At 40.5% G+C, this 27,215-nt stretch overlaps 1 protein-coding gene across 1 annotated transcript; it reads left to right on the forward strand.

Moving 5' to 3' along the window:
* Positions 1–10,347: 10,347 nt before the first annotated feature.
* On the forward strand, positions 10,348–10,737 carry LOC147459622 (uncharacterized). The gene has a single exon (XM_086509871.1). The coding sequence runs from the start codon at positions 10,348–10,350 to the stop codon at positions 10,735–10,737; it is 390 nt and encodes a 129-aa protein (XP_086365997.1).
* Positions 10,738–27,215: the final 16,478 nt, after the last annotated feature.

Genomic DNA, 27,215 nt, shown 5'->3' on the forward strand with positions numbered 1-27,215 from the left:
TTCAAATTCGGAGAGCATGTGATTTTTAAAAATTCAGCAAAACCGACTGTTTTTTTCCACTGCACAAAGTCCTTGTGAGGTCCTTTTTGGATGATTCTTTTCAATACCTCCAAGAGTGAGCCCCCCATGGTGCATACATACATTCCACATACCCTTGAACTTATTTGGTAGGTCTATAATTGAAGATATTGTTGAGATCATGATATAAGTAAATAGTACAACTAAGAAAATCAAATATTGAGGGGTCTAAAAAAAATATGTACATGTTAAATATAAATAATATAGGTGGAAAAAATATAAAGGGGTCAAAATAAATCTCTCTCATTATAAGTCTACCATAAAAAAATGAATATTTTTGGTGGTCTAATTTATGAGAGTAATAGGGAATAGATGTAGGAAGGAAAAAATCACAAAAGTGAAAAATATACACATAAATAGAACTAGTTTTTTTGGATTTTTGTTGGGATGGAGTTACACCAAAAATAAGAGAAGCTTGCATGAAATTATTTTTATATGGAATAAAGAGTATGCAAAATGGTAAGAAAAAATATGGTAATGTTGAGTCAATGTACATAGCATAAATAACACACCATAGGTAAAAATATTTAAATAAATACCAAAATAATTATGAAAAATCCTTTTATTTAGGCCCTATATACAATGAAATATTTACACACAAATGGGTCAAAAAATATATTTTTATTTTATTTTATTTATTTTTTTGGCTCAACTAGCCAAGTGACTAGCTAATTAAGGGTTTTTAAGAAGATATGGGAAAAGTTCCCTAACTTACACACACCTATATACAGTGAAATGGTAGGGATAGCCATAGTGTTTCAGTGATTTGATAGGGTGAGGTAGCTTAGTATGGCAATTATGAAAAGCCAAAAAATGGCTATCACCAGCATTAGAACCAAGGATAGTACTGAATACCACGGATAACTCTTCCTAGGGATTTCACCAAGCTATACCTGAGGATTCTAAAGAGACAGATGATCTTGACGAATTGTGGAAACAAGTCAGGGAGGACAATGAAGCCGATGACCTAAGAAGACGAGTAGACAAGACTGGTGATGAACGAGGAGTGTTTCTACCACCAATAGAGGAATTTGAGACTAGATCTCAAATGAATCTAGACGTGCAATCGTATTGGGGCGAGAAAGGATCTGTACAATCTATGGATAGTCAACCCCATTCGCGAAGAACACTACCGTCCTACATGGGAGAGTACGAGACCAAGTCAGATGTGGTTGCAGTCCCATCACAGAGACTGTCTCCCAACAAGGCCATCGATTCAAAGGGGCTAGTAGATATTCTATCTACCCCAGTCACCTGTACAATAATGTTAGCCGAGTTGCTCAGAATAAGACCAAACATGTGGGCTAATGTGGGTAAATGTCTAGAGAAATTTGGTGTAAAAACCACAATGACTCAAATCGAGGAAGGCATCAAAGAGCTTGAAAAACCTCAACTAAATACTAGGCCATTAAACAAGGTAGGTGAGTATTACGAGCGAGAAGATGGAAACACCACCCTTCCTATGGAATTCAATGGTGTAAAAACCATGGCAATCCTTGATAGTGGAGCTGGTGTGGCCATTGCAGCCAAAGAGGTTTGGAAAAAATGGGGAAAACCTGCCTTGATATCCACACGAATGACCCTGCAGCTTGCAGACGGACACAAGGAAAAGCCTCTAGGACTGCTAGAAAAAGTACTTGTTACTTCTTGTGGCATTGAATATGAACACACTTTTGCTGTTGTTGACTTTGGCAAGAAGAACAACTATGACATCATTCTGGGAAGACCATTCATGCGACAATTGAAAATGGTTCAAGATTGGGGTTATGACCATATATACCTAAGACATATGGAAACCATAACAAAGATAAACTCGAGGGACCATAGCTATAGGGATGTGATGAGAACACCAGTTGAGGAGTTTGATTCTGCCACAGTAGCAGGATCAGAACTTCCAGCTTGGTTAGGTAAGCCTAAATAACCGTGGATGTGTGGAGCTTCACAATGTGGTAGCTTGAAATGTGAGGAATGTATCCTAGAGCGGGTTATAGAGGATAGCGACTATATCCCAGAACCATTTCCTGAAGAAGAGCTAGAGCCTTTTGGATGGGAACACATCTTGGCTACTCTAGACGTGTGCGCCGTGGAGGATGCTCCCACAACAAAGTTTTGTGATGAAAATGGCTATGATGTCGTTCCTTATTTTGCAGTGAGTGTAATCCAAGAAAACGAAGAGAACCAGACACCAACAAGCTCTCAAAATAAGGAGCAAACAAAGAAATGTGGAGAATCAAAATATGAAGAAGACGACGAGTTCTATGACTCTGTAGAACACTTCGAACTTCAAGAAGATCAAGGACCCGGGAATCAATGTCATCGCTACACGAATAAAGTGCATCAAAAGTGGATTCCAAAGTCCTCCGTGAAGACACAGCCACCACAATCATCCTCATATATGGCTCCTAATAAGGATGCAAAGACTCAGCTAGGAGGAATACGACCAGAGCAATGAGCTAACAATGCTCTAATCAATGGGCTAGAAAAGTCCTCCAAGAAACTACCACCCACAAGCAAACACACAGTAACTTTCCACTACCAGCCAAAAAATCAAGGGAAAGTACAAGAAGTTAAGCTTGGTGAGGAGAATAGCGATATTGATGAATCTTACGAGATCCCCTATCATCAACTCATGCCATCACTATGACCAACCCCTTCAGCAACAACCATGACAGGTCAAAAGAACAGGACAACAAGTCAAAGCCAAAAAGCTCGAAAAATCTGGATACCAAAAAGCCAAATCGGCCAAAAACAGATATGGATCAAGAAGACAAAGATCTCTAATGACAAATCACAAGATCCAACACCAAAACAAAAACAAGGAAAGCGTGCACAAGCGGGTAAGAATATCACAAAGTCGCAAGCTTTCACAACTCAGGTTTGGGCTCCAAAGAAGTTGATTCAAGCACAAAAAAGTCAGGAATTCATTTCGATTCCAAAACAACCACAATATCAACTTTCAAAGCCTGAATCCTTTCCCCAACCAAGCGTACAAAGGCTGAATCAAAGACCACTGCCGACTCACACAACAAAAAGGTGGATCCCAAAGAAGTCTCTTCAAACACAAACGAAGAACGGGCAAGTATGGGTTCCCAACGAGAGTCAGCAACAAAACAGCCAATAATCACAAAGAAATGGGTCCCAAAGAAGAACAACAAAACTGCTGTCAGTGCATCGCCGCTTGAATTCTTACAATTCTTCCTACGATTACAATACAGTTAGAAGAGAGCAAGTCGCTTCGATCAAGCAATGATACAGGAGCTTCAAAGACCATTACATTGCTTAGAATAGGAAGCCTCGCCAACAAATGCCAATAAGCAAATTGCTTATACCCACATCTTGCACAACATAAATCTTCTCCATGCATTGACTGTGTATGCATAATGGGGCTACATTACAAGGCCTGCATAGGCACAACTTTTAATTGCCCAAGCACAACACATACTCTTTGCGATACCCTGTCGTAAAGGATGACTCCAAATAGGAAGGGGGGAGGCATTCTGAATGCGGACCTAACATTATGACGATTAGAGGGCAATGTTTTGTGAGATGCATAGAATTGTTGTGTTTTATTATGATAATTTTTTGACGAAATTTAGAGTATATGCCCTCATAGTACTGTTACAGAGGAGTATGGGGACAAAATCCATATATGAGCCCCTAGGGACATGTGTATAGTGTACATAGCATTTAGATTTCTATTTGAATGATTTTTCTTTTGTTGAGTTGTTTTAAGACTTTCTTTGTTTATTATTAAGAAAAAAATATAAAAAATTCATAATCCACATGAAGAAAAGACTGATGAGAGGCCTGAGCACTACAAAGAGAAGAAGGTACAGGAAAACGATGAAACTTCACGAAGTATGTCTCATCAGCCACTACAATAGCCCAAGAACTTGTCACAAAGCAGTGTCAACATGCAACCGACAAGTCATACAAGTCAGAGTCGAGTAGCTAAGCCACAAAATGAGTGAGGTGTTAGTCCCAAAGCTTCAAGTAATATTCTATGTGGTCTAAGCGTCTTAGCTATTCTAGGTACTGCTCAAGCTGGAAGAGTTGAGAATATTTACATTGTGTCGCTCATGCTGGTATAGTTGAGCAAAAGAGTCGAAGTCTAAATACTTAAGTCTGGTGAAGTGAAGGAGAAGGTCCAAAAGACACTCACGTACTGAGCACAGTCCCGGGGCGGTCACTTATCAAAAGCTTCCTATATCACGTGCGTTCAAGAGGTTATTAATAATACCTCAATATACATACTATATTTAAACTACGTGCCTATTTAAAAAAAACCCCACCCCCCTCTGTATGTATACATTTTGATACATTTTGATCTTTTAATAATCCTCTCCGGTTAACTCACGTGATATCATACACATTATAAAAAGTGACCGCCCTGGGAGCACAGTGAGATACAAGTGGAGAAACTTCTACATCGATAACCCTTCTTGGAAAGGTGGAAGCTATTGAGACATCTTTTGATGTCACATGTACTACATTTATTCCTCGAAACACCCATCATCTCCTTCTTTCACATTGCATGCTTTTGTTGACAAATTTCTCATATGCATATAGAGTGTCCCATAATTGCCACTTGCATCAGGAAATCTTTTCGTGTTTCACCCAAGCACTCACCTTTCATGAACATGTACTTCACGTTCAACTGCTCAACTCCAATAAGAGCGTATACGAAAGGCATTTTTTTTCCCTTTGGGCATCCAGGTTTTAGACCCTAATCTAAAGACACCTACCACCATCCTCTTGTACATATTCCTTCTACATCAACAATAAGGAAATTCTAATCAAATCAATTGACAAATGAATTGGAGCACCAATTTCATATCATAGCATACTTCTCCTCAATGGCGAGTCGAAGAATGGCCTACAATGACAAAGCTGCAGACAACACTAACACAATGATTGCACAGGAACAAAGAAGTCCCCAATGAAGAAGAGCAGACATAAAAGTAATCAGAGGATCTCAAAAGATGAATGGTTATGATGATAGATGTCCACTCTAATGGATCATAGTTCTTGTTGTGGTTCGACAAAGTTACAAGCAGTGCAACAGATGAAGCCAAAACGACAGCAAAGACCACATCGCCATCGACAATCAGGTCATGTCGGGGATGACATGAACGCGGAAGGGGAGAGTGTGACCGCTGCGTCAACAACACAACATAACTCAAGTTTTGTACCAAAGTCTTATCTTTTGCGAGTTATGAAATGCTACGGATTATGGCTATAAATGTCATTTGTAATGAGTAGTTATTCTAGTTTCAGAAGACGGGGTGCAATGGCACTTTCAAATTGTAAATACAAAGCCATTTGACCCTTTCAACCCCATTTTTGGTTAAACCTAAGGTAGCCTTAGTATATAAGGTACCTAGGTCATTTTGTAAAGGGGGGGGAACTTTAACACTAGGTTGGTAAGCTAACAGGACATAAAAGTGTCCTTTCAGGGTTTTGAAAAAAACCTCCAAAACCATAGTAGATCCACTCATTTTGTAAAATCCTTTCATGAGGTTATAGTTCAAGGCCTACTACACATGGAGAAAATAAAAAACTTGTAAAATTTCTTATCTTTTGGTCACACCAAGCCTCCAAAGCTGATGGACCAGTACATTTTCATCAAAATAGTCATTTCTTACGTTTTGTTGCATAAAAATAAGATTAGGGATTTCTTTAGGACTTGAGATAAATTCCCTAGTTAACTTCAATGGGTTGGTGATCAGAACATATGATTGCTTCTCACTCACTATTTTTTGTTTTGCCAAAAGAAATAGGTACAAAAAAGTTGAATTTTTTCCATTCTGCAAACCTATCATCAAAGTTTCTATAGCCACGCTCAATACAAATAATATATGCATGTTTTCTTAGTTTTATATTGTCCTTTAGGTTCATAAAGAGCCATGGAGCATGTCAAAAGAATAATACATCTCTTACCAACGGGAATCTTGGGGACAAAGATGAAGTGCTAAATACAGCAAACATGAAAAAATTGGGTTCAACATTATGAGTTGTAGAATCCCATAGAAACTATTCAATATCTAGCCAAATTTGATCCTTATGACTAGATATGGTTACTACCTACAAAATTCATGTAGTTGTCACAAGAAACTAACAATATTGAAAAAGCTATACTTGATATACTAGAATGTTTCGTTTTCTTCTATAATTGAAAAAATCAACCATCGTTGTCTACTATGCAAAATAGGGTATTGGGTGCCCCAAAACTCAAGGAATATTAGCTTTATGTTACAATATGCGACATAGAAAATAAAAACTGCATTTGGATATCATGAAAGCCACCAAAAAAATCATAGAAGAGCTAAAATTGGCTAAAAAATAGGATTTGACAATTTTTGTAATTTGGTCATAACTTACAACTTTAACATTTATTTCTCCCTAGAAGCATCAGGACATGTTGAGGACTACTAAAGATAGTTCTCTAGCATTATAGACCTCACAAACATGAATTCTAGAGTGGTATAGTTGCAAAAAGTTGAAAAAATCCAAAAACAGGACCCGTTTTTTCACACAGTTTAGGTTGTGAAATGTTGTGCAAGGACAAGGTTAAAGATGGAATTGATATTCCAAAAAAATGTCGAGATTTTTTCAGCTCATTAGACAACTTTCTAGACAGATAGCACCTCAAAATCCATTTTGAAACTCTTGACATAATTCAAGGAAAATGGTCACTTGACAGGACATAAAAGTGTCCCATTACCAACCTAGTGTTAATGATAATCAAAACTTTAGCGTTGCCGTCTACTGTGTGTGAGAGAGAAAGAGACTCAGCGTGAGCTTTATCCTCTAGCTATGCCCAGCTCGCTCAACACATTGGAGATCCGACTGCACCATTGCTGTAGGCAATGTTACGGGAGCAACTCACACACCCATGAAGTGCATGCAAACACTACCTAGATCAACATAATGGCAATCGAGGACACAGATGACACGATAGGCACACGGAGGAAATCGCTTTAGCTTGTCAAGCTGAGACCATCCTACACATACAACACTCTGGAGGGCCAACTATACCACAATCAAGAACTTCACTGCTCTCAACTACACCACCTAGCCACATACACATATACAGAAGGTAAGTCGCCTAATCATGCCAGATTCGTACGAAACTTAAGGAACACCATCCCCTCACTAGGATACACCTGTCCCTAAGATTCTACACTCAAAGCCCTCACTCTAAACCCATCTGCGAAAAACGCGTAGGATGACAAAACAGAATTTTGAAAGTGCCCGAAATTGAAATTTATGAGTACCTATGCATAGATTTTGTCTCCTCGATTCTATAGACTACTAGCACGTAGAAAATAGACATCGGTTGATACACTTACGGCCACAAATAGCTCGTAGATGCGTTGGCGTGTGTGCTTCCTCTCGCGTGGAATGCTTGGCATTGTCGCGTAGCTCTTCTCAAGCCTACAGAAATGGTGCAGTCGGATCTCCAATGTGTTGAGCGAGCCGAGTGTAGCTAGAGGATAAAGCTCATGCTCACTCTCTTTCTCTCTCACACACAGTAGACGGCATCGCTAAAGTTGTGATTATCATTAAAGTTTCCCCCCCCCCCCCCCCCCCCCCCTTTACGAATTGACCTAGGTACCTTATATACTAAGGCTACCTTAGGTTTAACCAAAAATGGGGTTGAAAGGGTCAAATGGCTTTGTATTTACAATCTGGAAGTGCCATTGCACCCCGGCTTCTGAAACTAGAATAACTACTCATTACAAATGACATTTATAGCCATAATCCGCAGCATTTCATAACTCGCAAAAGATAGAGCTTGAAGATGAAATTCTAACTGTCAAACCTCCGCCAACTTTGGAGTTTGTTTGCAAAAATTTATCCATGAGCCCGTTTTGGTAGAGAGAGGTAAAGTCAAACTCCTTAAAGGGCCCCTTTGTGAGTTCAAATTTTGCCTAATGCAAAAGATAAGACTTTGGTACGAAACTTGAGTTATGTTGTGTTGTTGACCGAGCGGTCAATACTTCCCTTCAGGCATCAATACCATCCATTGTGTTTTGCAGGTGTATTGAGAATGGAAGATACGTGCGTGAAGGCACTTTGCAACACTGCAATCCATTCGGAGGCAAAGGCCTGTATTTCAGGGAGGTCATTATTGAAGAGTAAGTGGGGTATTTGTGTTGGACACTACATGCTTATAATATCAGTTCAATTTATGATCTAATCTTCTCTTTCATCTTTGTGTATATGTAGGGAGAGGATCTTTCGGTGCGGACACCCATGACAACACCAACACCCCTATGGATCGGAAGGATCTTCCTGGATACGGCAGTCACATGTTCCAGGAAGATCCTTATAAGTGAGTGCATGAAGTACTGCATGACATGGGTGCCAACACGATGGAAGGCAAAAAGGGTGAGCCTGCTCTAGACTCCAGTTTGGAGGAAGATAACACTAAAGCCGAAGCGCAGGAAAGCAAGCAAGGACCTAATGCCAGCACAGTGGAAGGGAAAGGGTCTGAGGCTGGTGTGGGCTCTGGTATGGAAGAAGCTTAACTGAAAACTGAAGTGCAAGAGAAGGATAAACAGGAAAGTGAACCGATTGAGGAAGTTGATGACATAGAGATAGAGCTAGGCAAGAAGAACAACGCAAAAATTCAGGCTGATGAGGAGGTGGCAAAGGAAGTTCCCTCGGCGGCCGAGTATTTGGATGCAACTCCAAAGTATGTAGAGGAAAAGGCAGGCAGAAAGACGAGGCAGCAGGCAAAGAGTGAGGCGGAACCTGACGAGGGTGCGAAGGAGGCTGCAAAAGAGTATGGCACGGAGGAGGCAGCTTATTTTGCGGAGGAGACGAAATCCATGGAGGAGGCCGAAGGTGCGGGGCAGGCGACAACCTTAGAAATAGGTTATAGCATTGATTGTGCCACACTCTCCGAACTCTTCCTTATTAAATGTAAAAAGGCGCCCCAAAGGTCGTGGTCTCAAGCCGCGAACCTCCAAGAATTAGCTATTTAACAGCATTTTGTACTTGCTTCTGTCTTATCATGAAATACGATCCCATTTTGCGTTTGTCAATGTTTGGTGTCATGTCAGTCAGATGTTAATGTGTCCGTTCCTTGTTATGTCATGCTGTCAACAATTGGTAACCTTTAATGGTGCTAAATGTCCACACTTTCTATTACCAAAAGACTGGGTGTTCCTTTACTCATTTTGCTTCGTAGTACTTCAGTGAGGGACAAGTGGTGGCTGAATGAAAAGCGATCGGATACATCAATGCCGCTGGACGTAAAGGCGAGCACTAAGCGCCTTGTCATTCTGGATGTGAATAGAGTTCTGTTGAAGGATTGTCATAAAGAACCCAAAGATTTGTGGTGTATCCCATTTCCAGAGGGATGTAGGCCCCAATGAGTGTAGGTCTCCCAGCACAAATATTGCGTGGTCAGACCTGATGCGGAGGATTTCATCCTTAGCCTGAGGAGGCGATGCTACGTGATGCTTTGGTCTTGCAGCAAAGACACAATCTGATGAACATATTGCATGCTTGCTTCCCTAAGTTGATGAAGATGCAAAGTCTCTTTTTAGGTATGAATCCCTTAACTTCCAAACTGGTTTGGCTGATTTTGGTAATGTATCTACCTTTGCTAATGATTTGTACATATTCTGGTACTATTGGTTCTTTTTGTACTATTTGGTACTATCGTGTATAGGATTTGGTACTGTTTGTACAAATTGATATTGTCCACACAATTTTGGTAATGTTAGCACAATTGGGTACTATTTGTTTCTTTTGGTTCTTTTTATTCATTTTGGTCCTTTGGTACATTTGGTACTGTTTGCACAACTTGATACTGTCCATACAACCTGGTACTATTTGCGCAGCTTACTTTGGTACTTTGGTACTTTTATGTACAAAACTTGCTGTTTTTCTTTTTTTGGTGATTTAAGTCCTTTGGTACTTTAGTACTGTTATGTACAGAACTTGCTGTTTTTCAGACTGTGGTGATTTAGGTCCTTTGGTACTTTGGTACTGATATGTACATAACTTGCTGTTTTTCTTTTTTTGGTGATTTAAGTCCTTTGGTACTTTGGTACTGTTATGTACAGAACTTGCTATTTTTTATACTTTGGTGATTAAGTCCTTTGGTACTTTGGTGCTTTGGTACTATTATGTACAAAACTTGTTGCTGTATTTCAGACTTTGGTACTCAGAACTGTATACCTGCTCTAACAACTTAGTTTACTTGGCACATATATTTTTGACCAGTCCCATTGTGAAAAATGGGCTTCCTCTATGAAGGATGTGGCAGGCCTTTTGGGGCAATTCGACGACAAGCCCATTTTCCTAAAGCTCCTGCAAACAGTTTGGCGCAAGCATCCTCAATTTAATGAAGCCAGCACGCTCCTTGTGGACGACACAAGATACAAATCATTGAAGAACGATTATGAGTCGTGCTGCTGCATTCGGACATATGAGCCAAACTATTACAATCCAAACAAGTCGAAGTATCTCATGGATGTCATTCTGCCATGGATCACACGATGGCTAGATGAGAAGTTCCCCACCTCTTATAGCCGGCGCACACCTCTGTTTGATGTAGAGGACGACATCTCCCTGTATGTTACTGACTACTTTGTATCTTTGGAAGGGTACTCGTACCGGTTTGACCCCCCTGATGTGTAAAAGATTCTGTAAAAGATTGGCATTTTCGTGTAATAAGAAATTATTGCTGGGCATGAACCTTCATCTGCAAAATTTTTACACATGCACTTAATTTTTCTGCACATGATGTTTTTCTTGCCACTTCTTTGGTAATTTTTCTGTTGTTATTTGCATGTGAAGCCTGAATCAGCAAAAATGTCAAATAACCTACGAGCATTGATTACTCCTTCCCACTTTAATTTCTGTCCCATTGATAATTAAACCCGGATTCTTGCACCTGCCTAAGATATTTTCAACCATATTAATGTATCCTTCTATCAAACAAGGATTAGGCAGTCTGCTGGCTATCAAATTTGGTACTACAAGAGTCAGCTGAAAACGAATTAGCAAGTACATACTACTGATCACAAGTAAGATTCTATTCAAGAGAATTACAACTGTTTCTGCCAGTGGCTAGACTTGTAGTTGGGGTTTACGCTGTATGGCCCCCCTCGTGGTCACTCCCTTCATCATATGGCATACCGTTGTAGATATTTTCATATATCTTTGAGGATAGTTTAAAATGGTTATGCAGGCCCGGTTTGACCTCCATGGGGAACCGTATGGCTCTAACAAGATGGGAGTAGATCATGACCGTTGGTTTCTCATTCAATAGGGTATAAGTATCAACTTTGCCCTCAACCAGGACATAGTACAAACCCTCAACCAGAATTCCACCCTTTACGATCTTGTTATTCCAAAGGTCCTTCAGTACTCTTGGTGCCTGGTACATGGTTTTGGTGCACTTTAGAAGGTAGAAGTCCTCTTTCTCCTTGGCTGCTTTCACTGCAAATTTATCCCCAATGGACAGTAATTGGCTCAGCACCTTAGGGTCTCCTTCATACATAGGCATGGTTAAATCCACACTCACTTGGGAGGAAAGCAGATAATTGTAGTTCTCCTCATCATCCTCATCCTCATCACTACCTACTTGTATAGACTCTGTCAATGGCTCAATGGAGAGATATTTACATTCTTCAGTGCGCTGTTTATTATTGCATATCCTCCATTGCTCATGCACACAAGGATCACAAAAGCAATACAGCGTCCGAAAACGCACATCACATGGATTGTGTGTTGAGTAGCCGTCAACACAATGGAATGAGCGAGACCCTGCAATTGGTTTGAAGTCCCATAGTGGAGAATGAAACACATCATTCGATGAAACCAACCAGAAGACCCTTCTTGTGCAGGCAGGCACCCCCACCTTCCCTCGCTCTGTTAAACCTCACATTTAGAAAAGTGACCACATCAGCCGCACACTTCATGGGCCAGCCATCGGGCTTTAGATACTCATGTGTCAATGTTCTCTTGATAATAGCACCTGCACCATCATGCTCTCCTTTTCCATGTCCTGAAGTGGAGAAGTTGTGCATCATATGCAATCCTGTCAACTAATAATACCTGGCTACAAAATAGTATGGTCGTCATGCCTTGAACTGTGAAGTGGCACCATGTGACCAAACCCAATGATAACAAAAACAATTTCCTTGTTGTTTCATCCATTTGTCATGCAAGAGAAAACAATGTTGAACAAAGAGCGTGTCATGGAGCTTATCATCTGATATGTTAAAATGCAGTGTCTTCTCAATGGCCCCTACTGAATTTTTGATATAAGAGATGTGCACCAGTATTGTGACCTGTTTTGACCACCAATGCATGGACTGAATCCTTGGGATTCATGATCCTTAGGGCAAGGGCACAATATGAAATCCAGCAAGATACTTATGTGCTGAAAAACTGCCTGGTTTGCAGAACACTCACCTACTTCACACTGTTTACCACAAATGGAGCATGTACATGGATGTTCCTTTGCGTGATGCCTAAACTTGTTCTGGCACATTTGATTGAAATCATCCCTGAAGTATACCATCTAGATATGGTAAATACAGCAGCAAGTATAGCGCTCATTTAATTTTCAGACAAAGAATGGCTTGAGTGTCTCAAAGGACCTAAGTGACAATTCCACCGCAGGATACGTGCTTTTCAATCTTCTATAGAGCTCCACCTATATACAAAATTTGATCCACATTAGAGCTCAGAATATTACTATAAAACATGAAAGCACCAAAGTAGTTTACAGTACCAAAATTAACAATGTAAACCAACAACTCATTCTAAAATACCAAATTTGGCACTGTATTGCCAGATTTCAGGCTATAGTACCAAATTAAGTGCAGAAAAGCACCAAACTAGATTGATAGTACCAAACTGGATTCATAGTACCAAAGTGGGTACATTTCTGTACATTGCATAGAACCAGCCTGTATTCATAGGACCAAGCAGGGTCCATAGTACCAAATTATGTACATTGCATAGTACCAACCGAATCCATAGTACAAAACAGGGTCCCTACTACCAAATTCTGTACATTGCATGGTACCAGCCTGAATTCAGAGTACCAAACAGGATCCCTAGTACCAAGTTTCGTACATTGCATGGTACTAGCATGAGTTCATAGTACCAAGCAGGATCTCTAGTACCAAATTCTGTAGGTTTCATGGTACTAGCCTGAATTCATAGTACCAAACCTAGTACCAAACATGATCCCTTATACCAAATTCTGTACATTGCATGGTACCAGCCTAAATTCATAGTACCAAACATGATCCCCAGTACCAAAATTCTCCACATTGCATGGTACCAACCTAAATTCATAGTACCCAAAAGGATCATTAGTACCCAATATTGTACATTGCATAGTACTATATAGCTTGAGTTCATAGTACCAAAAAGGATCCCTAGTAACAAATCCTGTACATTGCATAGTACTAGCTTGAATTCATGGTACCAAAAAGGATCCCTAGTACCAAATCCTATACATTGCATAGTACTAGCTTGAATTCATAGTACCAAAAAGGATCCCTAGTACCAAATCCTGTACATTTCATAGTACCAGCGTGAATTCATAGTATCAAACAGTATCCCTAGTACCAAATTCTGTACATTGCATAGTACCAACCTAAATTCACAGTAGCAAACAGGATCCCTAGTGCCAAAGTGGGTACATGTCTGTACCCTGCATAGTACCAATTTGGAAACCTAGTACCAATTTGGGTACTTTTTTGTATACTGCATGCTAGAAATGGTACTATGGAGCTGAGTATTCATAAAATGATTGTTGGCTAACAAGTTGTGGTATTCTGTGTTAATCTAAGAGTAAAAAGGCGAGCAAGGATTACAGTGTGGGCAACACATATTACTTGAGAATCATCTAGAAGATGTATGGGATGTTTGATGACACATTTTGCCTCGATCCTGTGCTTACAGATATCCTTTTTGTAAGGAAAAATTATTGTCTCGGATTTTGAGAAAGCGGCCACTAAATCTGTAGTTTTGATTGTGATACTTGTATGCAGAGGCAACTGTCTGTGAAAAGCACTAAGTGGCAACACTTCATCCTCATCTTTCATTCCCAGTCGACTGCTTGCTACCGCTATATTACGTCAATGAACACCCAAGGCAGCAACAAATTTGGACTGGTTCACAGTGGTTTTGCTCTGATCACCATTGTTCAGTATCATCGTCAAAGAGGTTCTCTTCACAAAAATCTCAGTTGAAGAGTGGGGCACTTTTAGCTGATTCAATGTGTTGCGAACACCAGAAAGAAGACTCGATTGCACATCCGAACTCCTCAACTTGGAAAATGGCTGATGATGCATGAGCTGCTCTAGAATTTCTAGTTGTTCTAGTGTTGTTAGTCCTTGGGTCTGCCGACGCCAACATCTAGCCATGGATTTACATATATTGTTCCTTGATCTGGTTGTAGCAAGTTCAGCTCTCTTAGCAGGGTTGTGCTCCTTGTGTTGTTGCTCATGCTTCTTTTGTGCCCAATAGTCCCGCAAAAATACTTGGTTGCTGACAGGTTCATGAATGCTCGTGGTTTCCATCATAGCACCCTCTGTAGATGCAAGTATCCCTGACTCAAGATAGGTGAAGGAATCACGCTCAGTATCCATCGTCATCTCTGAAGATATGGTACTGGCCTGAGCTTCCCTGGCTGTATGGAGAGAGAGAGAGAGAGAGAGAGAGAGAGAGAGAGAGAGAGAGAGAGAGAGAGAGAGAGAGAGAGAGAGAGAGAGAGAGAGAGAGAGCAAGAGAGGGTGGGCGGGAAGGGTGGGTGCTCCACTGAGAACAAAACAGAGAATATGTGTGTGAGTGTGTGTGTGTGTGTGTATGTTAGAGAGAGAGAGATAGAGAGAGAGAGAGCGACCCTGCCGAATCTCCTTCCCCACTTCTTACACCCACGTCGTTTATCTATTATAATCCGTTTCAGGAAAAAAGAATAAAGTAGAGTAAATTATAAAGCTTCCAAGAAATTGATTTTATTTTTTCTCCTTTTTGTTCAATTTTGCATCTTTTACTTGGGTCTGATTCTCCTTACCACACCCACCAAGCCTAGGTGGTGTCAAGGACAACCAATTTTGTACCACCATCCCTTGCTTTCAGCCTATACATATATATATATATTTATTTATTTATATTGGAGGGTGCACTATTGAGACCCACCCTATATAGTTTGCATTCGGAGGTATTTACAAATCCATTTTTTAACACGTTTGAATGAATAAAATGACCCCTTATTTAATTAGTATTTTTTCCAAAATGAATTATAAAAATAATTTTTGTTAATGTATCTTTGTTAATTTGCCTAAAACTTTTGCATTAAAAAATCCCTCCTACTAAACTCATGTGTTCTTTTTGCTCGATTTTTTTCTTCGCTCAAAAAATGTTGCTTAGTCTTTGGAATTCCTCTAAAATAGGCCTTGGACGCACGTAATATGGAGGGTCTACATATAATGAGGCCCTTGAGAACTTTCCCTAATGCTTACTAAGGAGTCTCAAAAAGTCAAATGTTATCATAGTGGATGTTTCTCATATCTACCACTCTAGAAAGTTATGGAATTGCAAAAAGAGAAGAAGAAGAGAAAGAGAAATAGAAAATTTCATAAGGCAACATCCTATTTTATGAAAGTAAAGTGCTTAAGACCTCTAATTCTTGGAGTTTTGAGAATGTTACAAGGCAAATCATTGTGGATGTAAGCTCATAGCCGTCGAGTGTTTATTATGCAAAATGTGAAGGTTAGAGCATTGTATCATGAGGTGATTCCAAGTTTAATATTTTTAAAGCAACCAAGGAGGTAACAAGTTAGGGTTTTACAAGAGTGGCTATTTCTTGATGTATTTGAGATTAGGTAGATCTTACAAGATTAGAAACCTTGCAGTAGGAGACCAAATGAGCATTATCTCTATTGAAGAGAGTGTGAATCAAGGACCATTGGTTTTTGTAGAGTGAATTATTGAGGAATTTATGTCTATTTCATCATCAAAGAGATCTTACACCATCATGGCTGAGAGATTCAACAAGGTGAGTTTTAAGGAGGGCCCAAATGTGGAAGCAAGACTATCCCAACAAGCATTCAAAATGAAAATATTACATTAAGTATGGACATAGTTACTTGATGATAGACCAGAGAGAATTTGAGAGATATAGAATTTTGGAGACCCACACAATCAATATTATATCACTCCTAATGCAATCAGATATATTGCATCAGATACTAGACAAGAGATAAAAAGATTGAGTCCAAAAAGATTAAGGATTGCTAATTCAATGAGCCAACAACAATATTTCAATGATTAGATCTATGAAATCCTTAGATTCTAGGGTTCTAACAACTACACATAGGTATAGTGAAGCTCCTAGCACGATATATACAATGAGAGATAAGGTTACCGGGGTTACCTTGACAAAATCAAGAGATGCGCTTCTTGAGGATATGACCGTAAAAAGAACTCCAACAAGAGTTCTTAGTAGTAGTTATGAGGCTAGAGACATCCTAGTAGGAGATCTAGGAGTAGTGAGAATGGTTGCAAAAACACAACATATACGACCATCTCAGGCAGTTCAATGCATTTCTAAAACGTACAATGGATGAGTAGATTCGTATGCTCGTGTCTCAATATTCAAACAAGATTTAAGAGCTGATTAGATTGCATACTTTTACACATAGTACAAAGGATTTGGGCTAACATTGGAAGGGACAACTTTCACATGGCTCCAACCTTTCAACAGAGGCAATTTTCCAAACATAGAGAAACTTTTGTGTGAATCTGCTGAGGAATTCTCCAAAAGGGGAATAAAAAATAATACCATGTCGAAAATCTACGCCTTTAGGCAAAAGAGCATGAGAAAGTGAAAAAAGATTTTCTTTGCTTCAAACAATATATAGAGGAATTCTCCAAAAGGGGAATAAAACATAATACCATGTCGAAAATCTATGCCTTTAGGCAAAAGAGCATGAGAAAGTGAAAAAGGATTTTCTTTTCTTCAAACAATATATAGAGAGGTGCCATGTGAGAGAGTTACCACAAGATGAGAGGCTATCAATTCTCTTTGTAGAGGGCTTGAGGAATGAAACTCTCAAGAAGGACCTGCACTTCAAAGCGTGCACAATGTTTGAGAAAGTCATTGGAGAGGATTTATATCTAGTTGACAATTTTATAAGGCATATAGAGAGATGACAGAAGATGCAGAGAGTGTGACTAGAAACACCTCTTCTACAATGAGTAAGCCCATGGCAAAGCGAAATGTCCAAACTCCTACCATGACAAACATTGATCAAGTGGTCAAATAAGTGGGAAGAAAGATAAACCAAAACTTTAGACAAAACCCAAATATACGACAAAAATCAACGAGGAACATGTGACACTTGTGGATGCATAATGTATTTTGAAGTGGTGTGCTATTGAGCATAAATAGACCAACCACAAAACGAGTGAGTGTCTTTATAACAAGAATGACGATGACGTGAGGGAAGGGCCATATAGACCGTTGAGGGAGGAATCCATTGCTACCACCACTAAGATACCAAATAGGCTCAAACAATGCATCCCAAGAGGGAGACAAACATCAAATAGTGTGGGGTTAGCAATCTTACTTACCTCAAGAGAACCAAGAGATTTTAAGGTACACATAGCCTGTAGAAATATTGCAAGTGAAATAATGGTATGGCTAACTTCATACTACAAAGAGGCGATCAAATCTTATGAGACTCTAAACCATCAAAGGCATAGTCCTCATGCAATTTCTAGTTGAAGCAAGATCCTAGTGTCAAAGCCATAAGAAAAAACTGAGCTTGAAAACTAATTGTGGCCATTTGAGCTGGCAGGGATGGCCACAATTTAAATTTAGAGCACGAGGATAGAATGAAGGCAGCCATATGGATACTTTATTTAATCAGCAAAGTATGAATTGTCTATTGGCTAGGTGGGTGAGTCCTTGAAGCTTAAAACCAATTTGTGGGCATGTTCACAAATAAGGATAGCTACAGGTATGTTTTAAGCATGAGAATAGAGCTACTGCATGGAGCTTGGGTGCAGTCACATGGAAACAATTTGCTAGAGCTCTAAAGCAAGAAACCTACTTGTGGCTAAATGTAGCTTGTTTTCTTGTTTCAAGCATGAGATTGTTACGTGTTTTGGAGGGTGCCACGTATCACTTCAAAATTCATACAAAAAAATTATGCCTTTACTTATTAAGAAAAGCTTAAACTAGAGATTTGATTTATTATAAAAATATAAGCTGTTTCTAACTTTACAAAATTGCATTTTTTACATCTTGACTTAAAAATAAAGATCAATTTAAAAACTATTGATATTCTATATCTTTAAATGGGAATTTTACACTATAAAGTGGTTTATCAAAGTCGCTCAGCAAAAATGACATCACCTTCGAAGCAACTAAGCAAGCTCGCTACCCACACTAAAAATAACCAAGCATATCTTCATTTTTTAGGTGCAACCATCAATTGAAGACATTGAGTAGTCTAGAGAGCATAGGACCATGGGTGTGAGGTAATAAATTTTATGATAAGAATTTATTGTTTAAGTCAAAAGATTATAAAAAAATTGCAAGGCAAATATTCAAAATAATGTTTGGGGTGACCAGCAGTTGTACTTGCGACCAAGTTTGTGTTGCTACCATTAATTTTCCTTCAAGAAGCTTAAAATAATGTTTGATGACAGATCTTAAATTAGATCTCAAATCTATGTGATCAATAAGTGCTTTGGATTATATGCATTAATATGGTTTGGTGCATTGATGAAGTAGAGTACCACTTGAGTTCTGAAAGGTGGCCGGAATACACCCACACAAAACATAGCTAAGGGTTGCAAGGGAAAGTTGGTGGAAGACAGGGTATGCTTTTGAGGAAGAACTTATGAGGAAAGTGTATCGTTGAAGACCTTAGGCTCGGTTTGAGCTTGAGGCCATTCTGTATTTCTTTCGATGGTTATCATACAATTCACTGATGATTGTGAGTTTTGCCAAGAAAAAGGAAAGTGTATCGTTAGGGACATGGTTTGCCTTGTGGAGTATGTGGGTGCCCTATTAGGGAATATATTTGTATCACTAGAGGAGTCATATATTTTTATTCCCACGACTAAATTCTTTGAAACCAAGCATGCAAGACCGAAGACCTCTATTGGTCATGAGGCCACATGTGCAAAGTGCCTGATGATGAAATTGCATCAAAGACTAAAATTTTAATATTGAGTACTAAAGGGGGGCTAGACATTAAAAGATCTAAGTATTGATAATTAAGTCCCAAAGACATGTTTCGTATTATGCGTGGCCAAGTGATATTAGAAATTCCTTCCGTTTACATGCCATTTTGAAAATAATGATGTCTTTTCCTTCGTAAACTTGTGAGTTTTTTCCAAAGTTGACCACAATAACCCCTCTTGCACATGTAGACTTGTAACTCTGACAAATTTATGTGGTATTGACACACATTCGTACTTGATGGTGCCACCAAAAAATGAGAGGACCTAGCTCACTAGCCCATGAAGGAGATAAAATCATGTCAAGAAAGAAATATATCAATCTCTAAGAGGAGTATTGAAAAACTGATTTTTTTTTTCAAATGCCGTGGCCGACGAACTAAAGGAAGGTAGTTAGAAACCAAACAGTGAAATGGTCACAACACCTGTGTGTAGACCCCATCAAAGGTACTTTTGATTGGGCTCTCATGCTCACGAGTTCATGCATCATGTTGCTTTCATAAAGGTCAATTTGTTTCATTTATTGGGGGATAAGGGATAAAAGTCTAACAATAAAGTATGTGGTGTTGGAATGGGAATGTGGTTGTATAAATATATGTGTGTATGTATATATATGTATATGTGTGTGTATGTACCCTTTCACAAGGAGATATGTAGGTTGATAGGTCTGCCTTCTATATGTGAAAATTTCTCTCTTGATCTTCTTTATCTTTAAAAACATGGAGTTTACATGAGTAAAGGAGTTCACTTCAACACTAACGTAAGCAGATGTGAGGGAATTGTCTTGAGAAGATTTGAAGAAGGAAGAGGAGAAAATTTATCATGACGTCACCCAAAAGTATAGCGACTTGACGAAGAAGCAAGATACCGACTAAGAGAATTTAACAATATTAGCAAGTCTTGTATTTAAACCCACAAACTATAGCCAGTCACAAAATTGTCATATGATTGATGTAGAGTTAATCATCCATAATTAATGGATGCAATCCTTTTGGGGTATTTACCCGAGAAGTTCACTAAAGTATATGTAACATAGCACGTGCGTTCAGTAGAAGGATTATATATTCTTGTAAAATTATGGAATTAATCCATTTTGGTGAATGGAGTGATAAAGGGGAATTTTACATAGTGAACGCCCGGGGGTATTTGCAAAGTGAGCATTTGCCAATCCAAATTCTTGAAATATATATCATGAATAACTTAGTTTGCTATAGTAGTTTAGTATCCTTGTCAGAATTTCATTGAATATGAAATCCTAGAAATTGAGGTAAGATGGGGCGAACGACAAGAGAAATAGCTTGTGGGGCTCATAGGGCTTGTGGGGCTCCCTAAATACCAAGCTTCGCTATCTTATTGTAGTGACAGTGTGAACCATGAGCATAAATATCATATCATGGGATGGAGTCGACTCGACTAGTGCATGAAGGCTACGAGAGGTTTTTAGTCTCTCGTAATACACACTCAGTCCCTATATCTATTCAAAGCTACACTCAAGTGCATGTCAGACATCAATTGCTAACTACGATGCCACAAACAAATCTTAACAATTCACCAAGCAACAATGACATCCAAATGAGACTAAACTTATAGGATGTGTAGGAAACATCTAAAGACACATGCTCATGCCCTTGAATCCCCCTTTTGACCACTTGTCAAAATCATGCTTATTATCTAAGGGGCCGATTTGACCCAACCTTTTTCAGCCTTGAATGCACCTTAGAGCTTAGCAATGATGCCCCAACACCCCTCCAATGCATAAAATGCAGTTTTGTTATGGAAATCCTAAGTTATGAGCATATTGAGGAAAAGGTGAGCTGCAACGAAAACACAATTCTACCATGATAAAAGTACATGTTGGAATTAGGGTTGCAGAGAAACACACACAGCTTGGAGAAGACGAAGGAAGCTCAAGGCACACAATATAGAGTGTGTTACTTAGTGTGCAATGGAAAGATAGATATCTCTGGAGTGATGGACGTATATACAATGCACGGGGGAAAAAACCTCCTTAAGAGGGAAAAAATGCCCCGGCGGTCCTAGTGTGTTCACACACATCACTACCACATGTATATGGTAACAAATCCCCCCTGGAGTGATGCGGTGAACGAGAGCTGGCACATGAGTAAAGGGAAGTGCCATGCCCTGAGGACAGGATCAATCCACAAAGGGGAGTAAGCCCAAAGCTTTGCGGAAAGCTTCAAGCTTCTCACGAGACAATGCCTTTGTGAAAAGATCTGCAAGGTTGTCCTATGTTGTCACATAAGCCAAGCTGATCTCTCCTGCTAACAGCCTCTCCCTGACATAGTGGTAATGCACCTCAATGTGCTTTGTGCAAGCATGAAAAACTGGATTCCTCGCAACTGCCAATGCGCTCTGACTCTCAGTGTAGATAGTGTTGGAAGTGTTGACGGGAGCAAAGCGAACCCCGAACCCCGACGGACTCTAAAACACCGGGGACCGAATGGCGCGCCTCGAGCCTGTCATGGTAAAACAAACAGGGGCACCACTTAGCTTTAGCGGCTAGGACGCAAAGAACACACCACCATAACAAAGTTTTCATCCAAGAGAGATGGATGCTTGGGAGTAATGATGAAGAGGAAAGGGAATGAGATCAAGTGAGAGAGAGAGAGAGAGAGAGAGAGAGAGTGAGGGGGTATAGCAGCTTAGTACTTAGGCACCACAAAAGGGTGGCGATTCCTCACACCTCACATGGGCAAAACATTGCAAGAAAACATACTCACAAAACCTCAAGATTTATTTAGAGAATAAGGCGATGAAATGGGAAGCATAGGGTAGGGGAATGAGAAGGGAGAGAGTGGTAGAGCACATGGCGGATAGGTGGGAGTTGATGGCGAAGATTTGCACGAGGGTTACGGCCATCATCCTTCATTTAGCTTCCCTTCATCTTCCATAGCCCAAGGGTGTAGAGGTCATGCTTAAGACGAGCATGGTGATTGCGGTGATGGTGATGGTGTGGGTGTGTGTGCACTAGGCACACACAGTGCATAGTGTACTCTTTGGTGATGGTGTGTGTCTTTAGTGTGATGGTGACCCCTCTTTATATAGGGGAGGAGGGGGGAGAAATTCTAGAATTTAGAAATGAAGAAATCATTATCTACATAGGCCATGTGACTGTGGACCCCACTTGTCTGGCTGTGTGTATATGTGCCAGAATAACAGTCTCATGAGAGAGAGACTAAGAGAGAGAGATGGGTTGATGAAAAAAAACTGAGAGGTGACATGGAGAATAAAGTAATTACAAGAGGGGAGAGAGGGGAGTGTGTTCAGAGGTGAATCTGTGTTCAGATGTGTGTGAACACAAGAAAAATCAGGTAACCACTGGGTGGGGATGGGTCTGTGGGTACCTTTTTTCGGTGAAACTGAGTGTGTGTGAGTGTGGGGGAGGTTATTTAGCTACAAGACAAGAGACATGGTGCCCTTTAGAGAGAGAGGGGGGTATTTGGGTCATGGGATATGATAGGAGAGAGAAAGAGGGGGTGGGGTATACTATTTTGGAAGATAGGGTAAGTTGCATGTGAGTTAGGGTGCATTATTGGTGAGTTATAATGCATTATTGGTGAGAGGTGGGGTAGCTTGAGGGGAGAGAGAAAGGAGAAAGGACAAGGGGAAGAGAGAGGGGGTTGACCTTTTGAGTGGAGGAGAGGAAAAGGGACACACGGCGGGGCAACAGTGAAGAAAAAGGAGGCAAGGTGGGGATGGGCTGCCCCGCAGGCATGAGGTGGCCTATTTTACCTTTCTTATATATTTACATAATCATACTTTATTTTTTTCTTACGTTTTCCAATGACTTTTATCACTCTCTCGCTAAGAGGGGGTTTTCATGGGGTGGGGACGAGAGAAGAGGGGTATGGGAGCTTGGCTTGTGAAAAGCCCCCATCATTAGCCCTTCCCTTTTGGCTAGAGGCATTCATGTCTCTAGCTCATCTATTTGATCATTATCGTCGGAGGTGGCGGCTGATGGTGTGTCCTCATCTGGAATGTCAATTGGTGGAGCCTGGTCAAATCGAAGAAAATAAGGTTTAAGTCGCCAACCATTTACCCTGGTTTTATGAAGTTTTCCATCAGCCTCCATAAGCTGTTAGCTTCCATTGGCATACTTTTTCCTGACGATGAAAGGACCTTCCCATCAGAGTAGGAGTTTCGTATCCTTGCGCGTGTCGAATCGATTGTCGTAGCGGAGCACCAACATTCCTTTCTTCAATTCTTTTTTCCGGAGATGCTCCTTAAAGCTAAGCCGTCTATGCTCTGCTTGTGCTGCATAATAATTTATTGCTTCTTCTCTGTCCAGCTGCAATCTTTCCAAGTTGATGATGTGATCTCTCAAATGCATGTTGGGCTGTTGAAGCTGGCTTGCCATTACTCTGAGACTTTGTAGTTGCACTTCAATGGGCAAGATTGCTTCCTTACCAAATACTAGATGATACGGTGTGAATCCCAAGGATGTACGAAATGAAGTTCTGTAGGCCCATAAAGCTGGTAGTAGATACTTATCCCAGTCTCCAGGATGATTGTTTACCTGCTTGGTAATAATTTTAGAAACCATTCCATTTACCTTTTCAACTAGGCCATTACATTGAGGGTAATATGGTGAAGAGTGCCTCCTTGTAACGCCCAGTTTCTGCATTAATTCTCCTACCAAGTCTGCTCTGAAACCTGGCCCTCTATCAGAGATGATCTCTAAAGGTGTGCCAAACCTACAGCATATGTGCTCGTAGATAAATTTAGCTACCTCTACCGCTGTGATTCTAGTGGTGGCTGTAGCCTCTGCCCATCTAGTCATGTGGTCGACCCCCATGATAATGTAGAATTTTCCTGATTTGGCCCTAGGTAATGGCCCAATGGCATCGATACCCCATTTTTCAAATGGGCCATATGAGAGAATAGGTGTCTGTGGTTCAGGCATAAGTGACCTAGTGCCGGCCTTTTGACACAACTTACACGTTTTGCACCAGTGGTGTACATCACGGTTGAGGCTAGGCCATATGAAGCCTGCCTACAAGATTTTCCTACTTGTTATGTCTAGGGCGAAGTGACCACCACAAACCCCATCATGACAACTAGCAATTACTCCCGTGATTTCCTGAGAGAGAGGGACCTTCTTGAGTATTTGGTCCTTACCCTTACAGTACAAACCGTCATTGATGAGTCGATACCTTGTGGCCTTCCACGTCAGCCATTGCTTCTGTCCCTTTGTTAAATCTAATGGGCATTCCCTTGTTTCCAAAAAATGCATGATGTCAGGCAAGGCATCACTTCCTTGAAATAGAGGGAGCTTTAGTTTTATTGCTCCAACCACCACTTCCTGTAGTCTTTCACTTGCTAGGGCATCTACTTCTTGGTTTTGAGCCCTTGGGATATGGTGTATTTGAACTTCTTCAAACTTACCCAACAAGGTTTTTACACCACTTAAGTGAGTCCTTAAACTAGGATTCTTGCATGTCCATGCTCCATTTACTTGCCTTACCAGAAGTAGAGCATCCCCAAATACATTAAGGCGTTGTACACCTTGCGAGACGCACCATTGTAGACCCTAGGTTGGCGCTGCATACTCAGCTTCATTGTTAGAATGTGAATCTAACAATTGGCCCAGCGAAAATACCTTTGTCCCTTTGTCATCAAAGAACATTATGCCTGCAGCTGCTTTGTCAGACGCTCGCTTGTAGGCTCCATCAAAGTAGAGAGAGTATGCTCCTTCTAACATCGGTGGTACTGGAGGTAATCGGACTTCTCCTCCCTTAGATTGCTTCTCCTTCCCTTCAGAGACTTGGTAGGTCATGAGTCCCCCCAAACTTGCCCTTGTTGTGCTTTCTACCTGTACCGTGTAGTCAAACTCTTGCAGACGAACTAGCCATTTAGTAATCCTAGCAAACACATCCATGTGTTGTACAACATAGGGAAATATTTCATCCGTGGTTAGAATCACAAATTTCTTAGGCAACAAATATGACCTAAACTTTGTAGTTGCAAATCTAAGAGCTAGGACTAAGTGTTCCACATGGGTGAAACCTTTCTCTCCTGCTGTCATCATTCGACTAGAGAAGTAGATTGGCCTCATGAAAGATGTCGTCGTATCCTTTTGGAGTAGCACAGCCCCCAATGAGTCATCACCAACACTTGAGGTGACATAGAATTTTTCATCCCACTTAGGTGGTGAGATAGTTGGTAGAGTGGCTAAGACCTCCTTTGCCTTGTTGTAGTGATGTTCGCTTTCCTCGTCCCAAGTGAAAGTTGATCTTTGAGTGAGTTGTTGCAGTGGTAGAACAAGTTTTGATAGTAGATGTATGAATCTACTTAAGTACCTCACCTTCTGTAGAAAAGAGACCAATTGACGTGCGGTCGTTGGTGAAGGTAGGGCTATGAGTGCGGAGACCTTACTTGGGTCGGCGTTGATACCTCTTGCTGAAATTTCATGGCCTAGTAGAATGACTTTACTCTCCCCAATGTGGCATTTATCCACATTTAATTGCCCACCTAGGCTCTGCAACCTGGCCAAACCTTCAGTTACCTTTTCTAAATGTGAAATACGGGAGCTACATATACAAAAATCATCAATGAACACTCTTATGGATGTTCCAAAGAACGGTTGAAAAACATATGTGACATATCTTTGGAATGTGGCAGGTGCATTTGTGAGACCAAATGGCATAACCTTGTATGAAAAACAACCCCATGGCGTGATAAAAGTAGTTTTTAGCTGATCTTCCAAGGCTATGCGTATTTGAAAGTATCCAGAATAACCATCACAGACGGTATAGCATTCAAAACCCGCTACTTCATTCAGAATTTCATCCAAGAAAGGGAGAGGAAAGTGGTCTCTCTTTGTAGCTGCATTTAGTGGTTTGTAGTCAACACAGACCCTCCACTTACCATTCTTTTTAGGCGTCACCACTACGGGTGACACCCATTCTAAGATTTCTACAGGATAGATGAATCCCGCCTCCAGCAGTTTCCTTACCTCGGCCAAGAGTGCCTTTTCTTGTATGACCCCCAGTCGTCATAGCTTTTGCACAACTGGTTTTACCCCTTCCTTCAGCTTAATATGATGTTCCACCACTGTAATGCCTGTGATTCTTTCATAGTTGTCAATGAACAGGTTAGGAAATCCCATCAACATTTGCAAAAAACTATCTTTCTCCTCAAGTGTTAATTCCGTAGACAACATACCCTTCAACCTACTTCCTCCTAGGCCAGGTGATTTGCTCTCCTCTTCATTGGGTTGCCCTTTTGGTGATGGATCACCAGTTGTGCTTACCCTTTGTGGATCCTTTATAATGATACCCATCACATCAATGGAACTGTCACTTTCGTCGGTGGATGTGGTCTCCTCCTCAGAACTGGAAGATTCGCTAGTGGTTTCATCTGCCGATGTTTCCAGATTCATTTGCTTCTGCTTGCCAATCCTCATGTCGTAGTAGATTGTCTCCCCTTTCTTACCGGTCATGCGTAGAAGGCCAGTACCCCAGACCTGTTTTGCCTTCATGGCCATCAACCATGGCCTTCCCAAAATTAGTGGATAGCCCTCCCCCTTAGTAGGCATTACAAAAACATCTACCTCTACCTCAGTGTTGAAAGATTTGATTTTCACGGCACTTACCACACCCACACACTTTACTTTTGCGTTGTTTGCCATCTTTGCCTTGCATGGAGAAGGCCTGTCAACCTCGAGCCCTAATCGAATCATCATAGCTTCGCTCATTACACAGATTTGTGCACCTCCATCAATGTAGGTGTTTCCAACCCTCTTTCCTTTTATGTTTACGTCGAAAATTGGAAGGATGTCATCCATGTTGCATCCCGAAATTGCTCTGGCTACCTTTGCTTTGGAGCGTCTTGTACTTACCATTTTAGACCATTGTCGCCTTACTTTAGGTACA

This window comes from Adiantum capillus-veneris, chromosome 4 (genome assembly GCF_014529385.1).
Source record: "Adiantum capillus-veneris isolate H3 chromosome 4, ASM1452938v2, whole genome shotgun sequence".
In the NCBI taxonomy this organism is placed as follows: domain Eukaryota; kingdom Viridiplantae; phylum Streptophyta; class Polypodiopsida; order Polypodiales; family Pteridaceae; genus Adiantum; species Adiantum capillus-veneris.

Excerpts from the sequence above, each read along its gene's own strand:
- LOC147459622 (XM_086509871.1), top strand. The coding sequence starts at position 10,348 with ATGAAGGATGTGGCAGGCCTTTTGGGGCAATTCGACGACAAGCCCATT.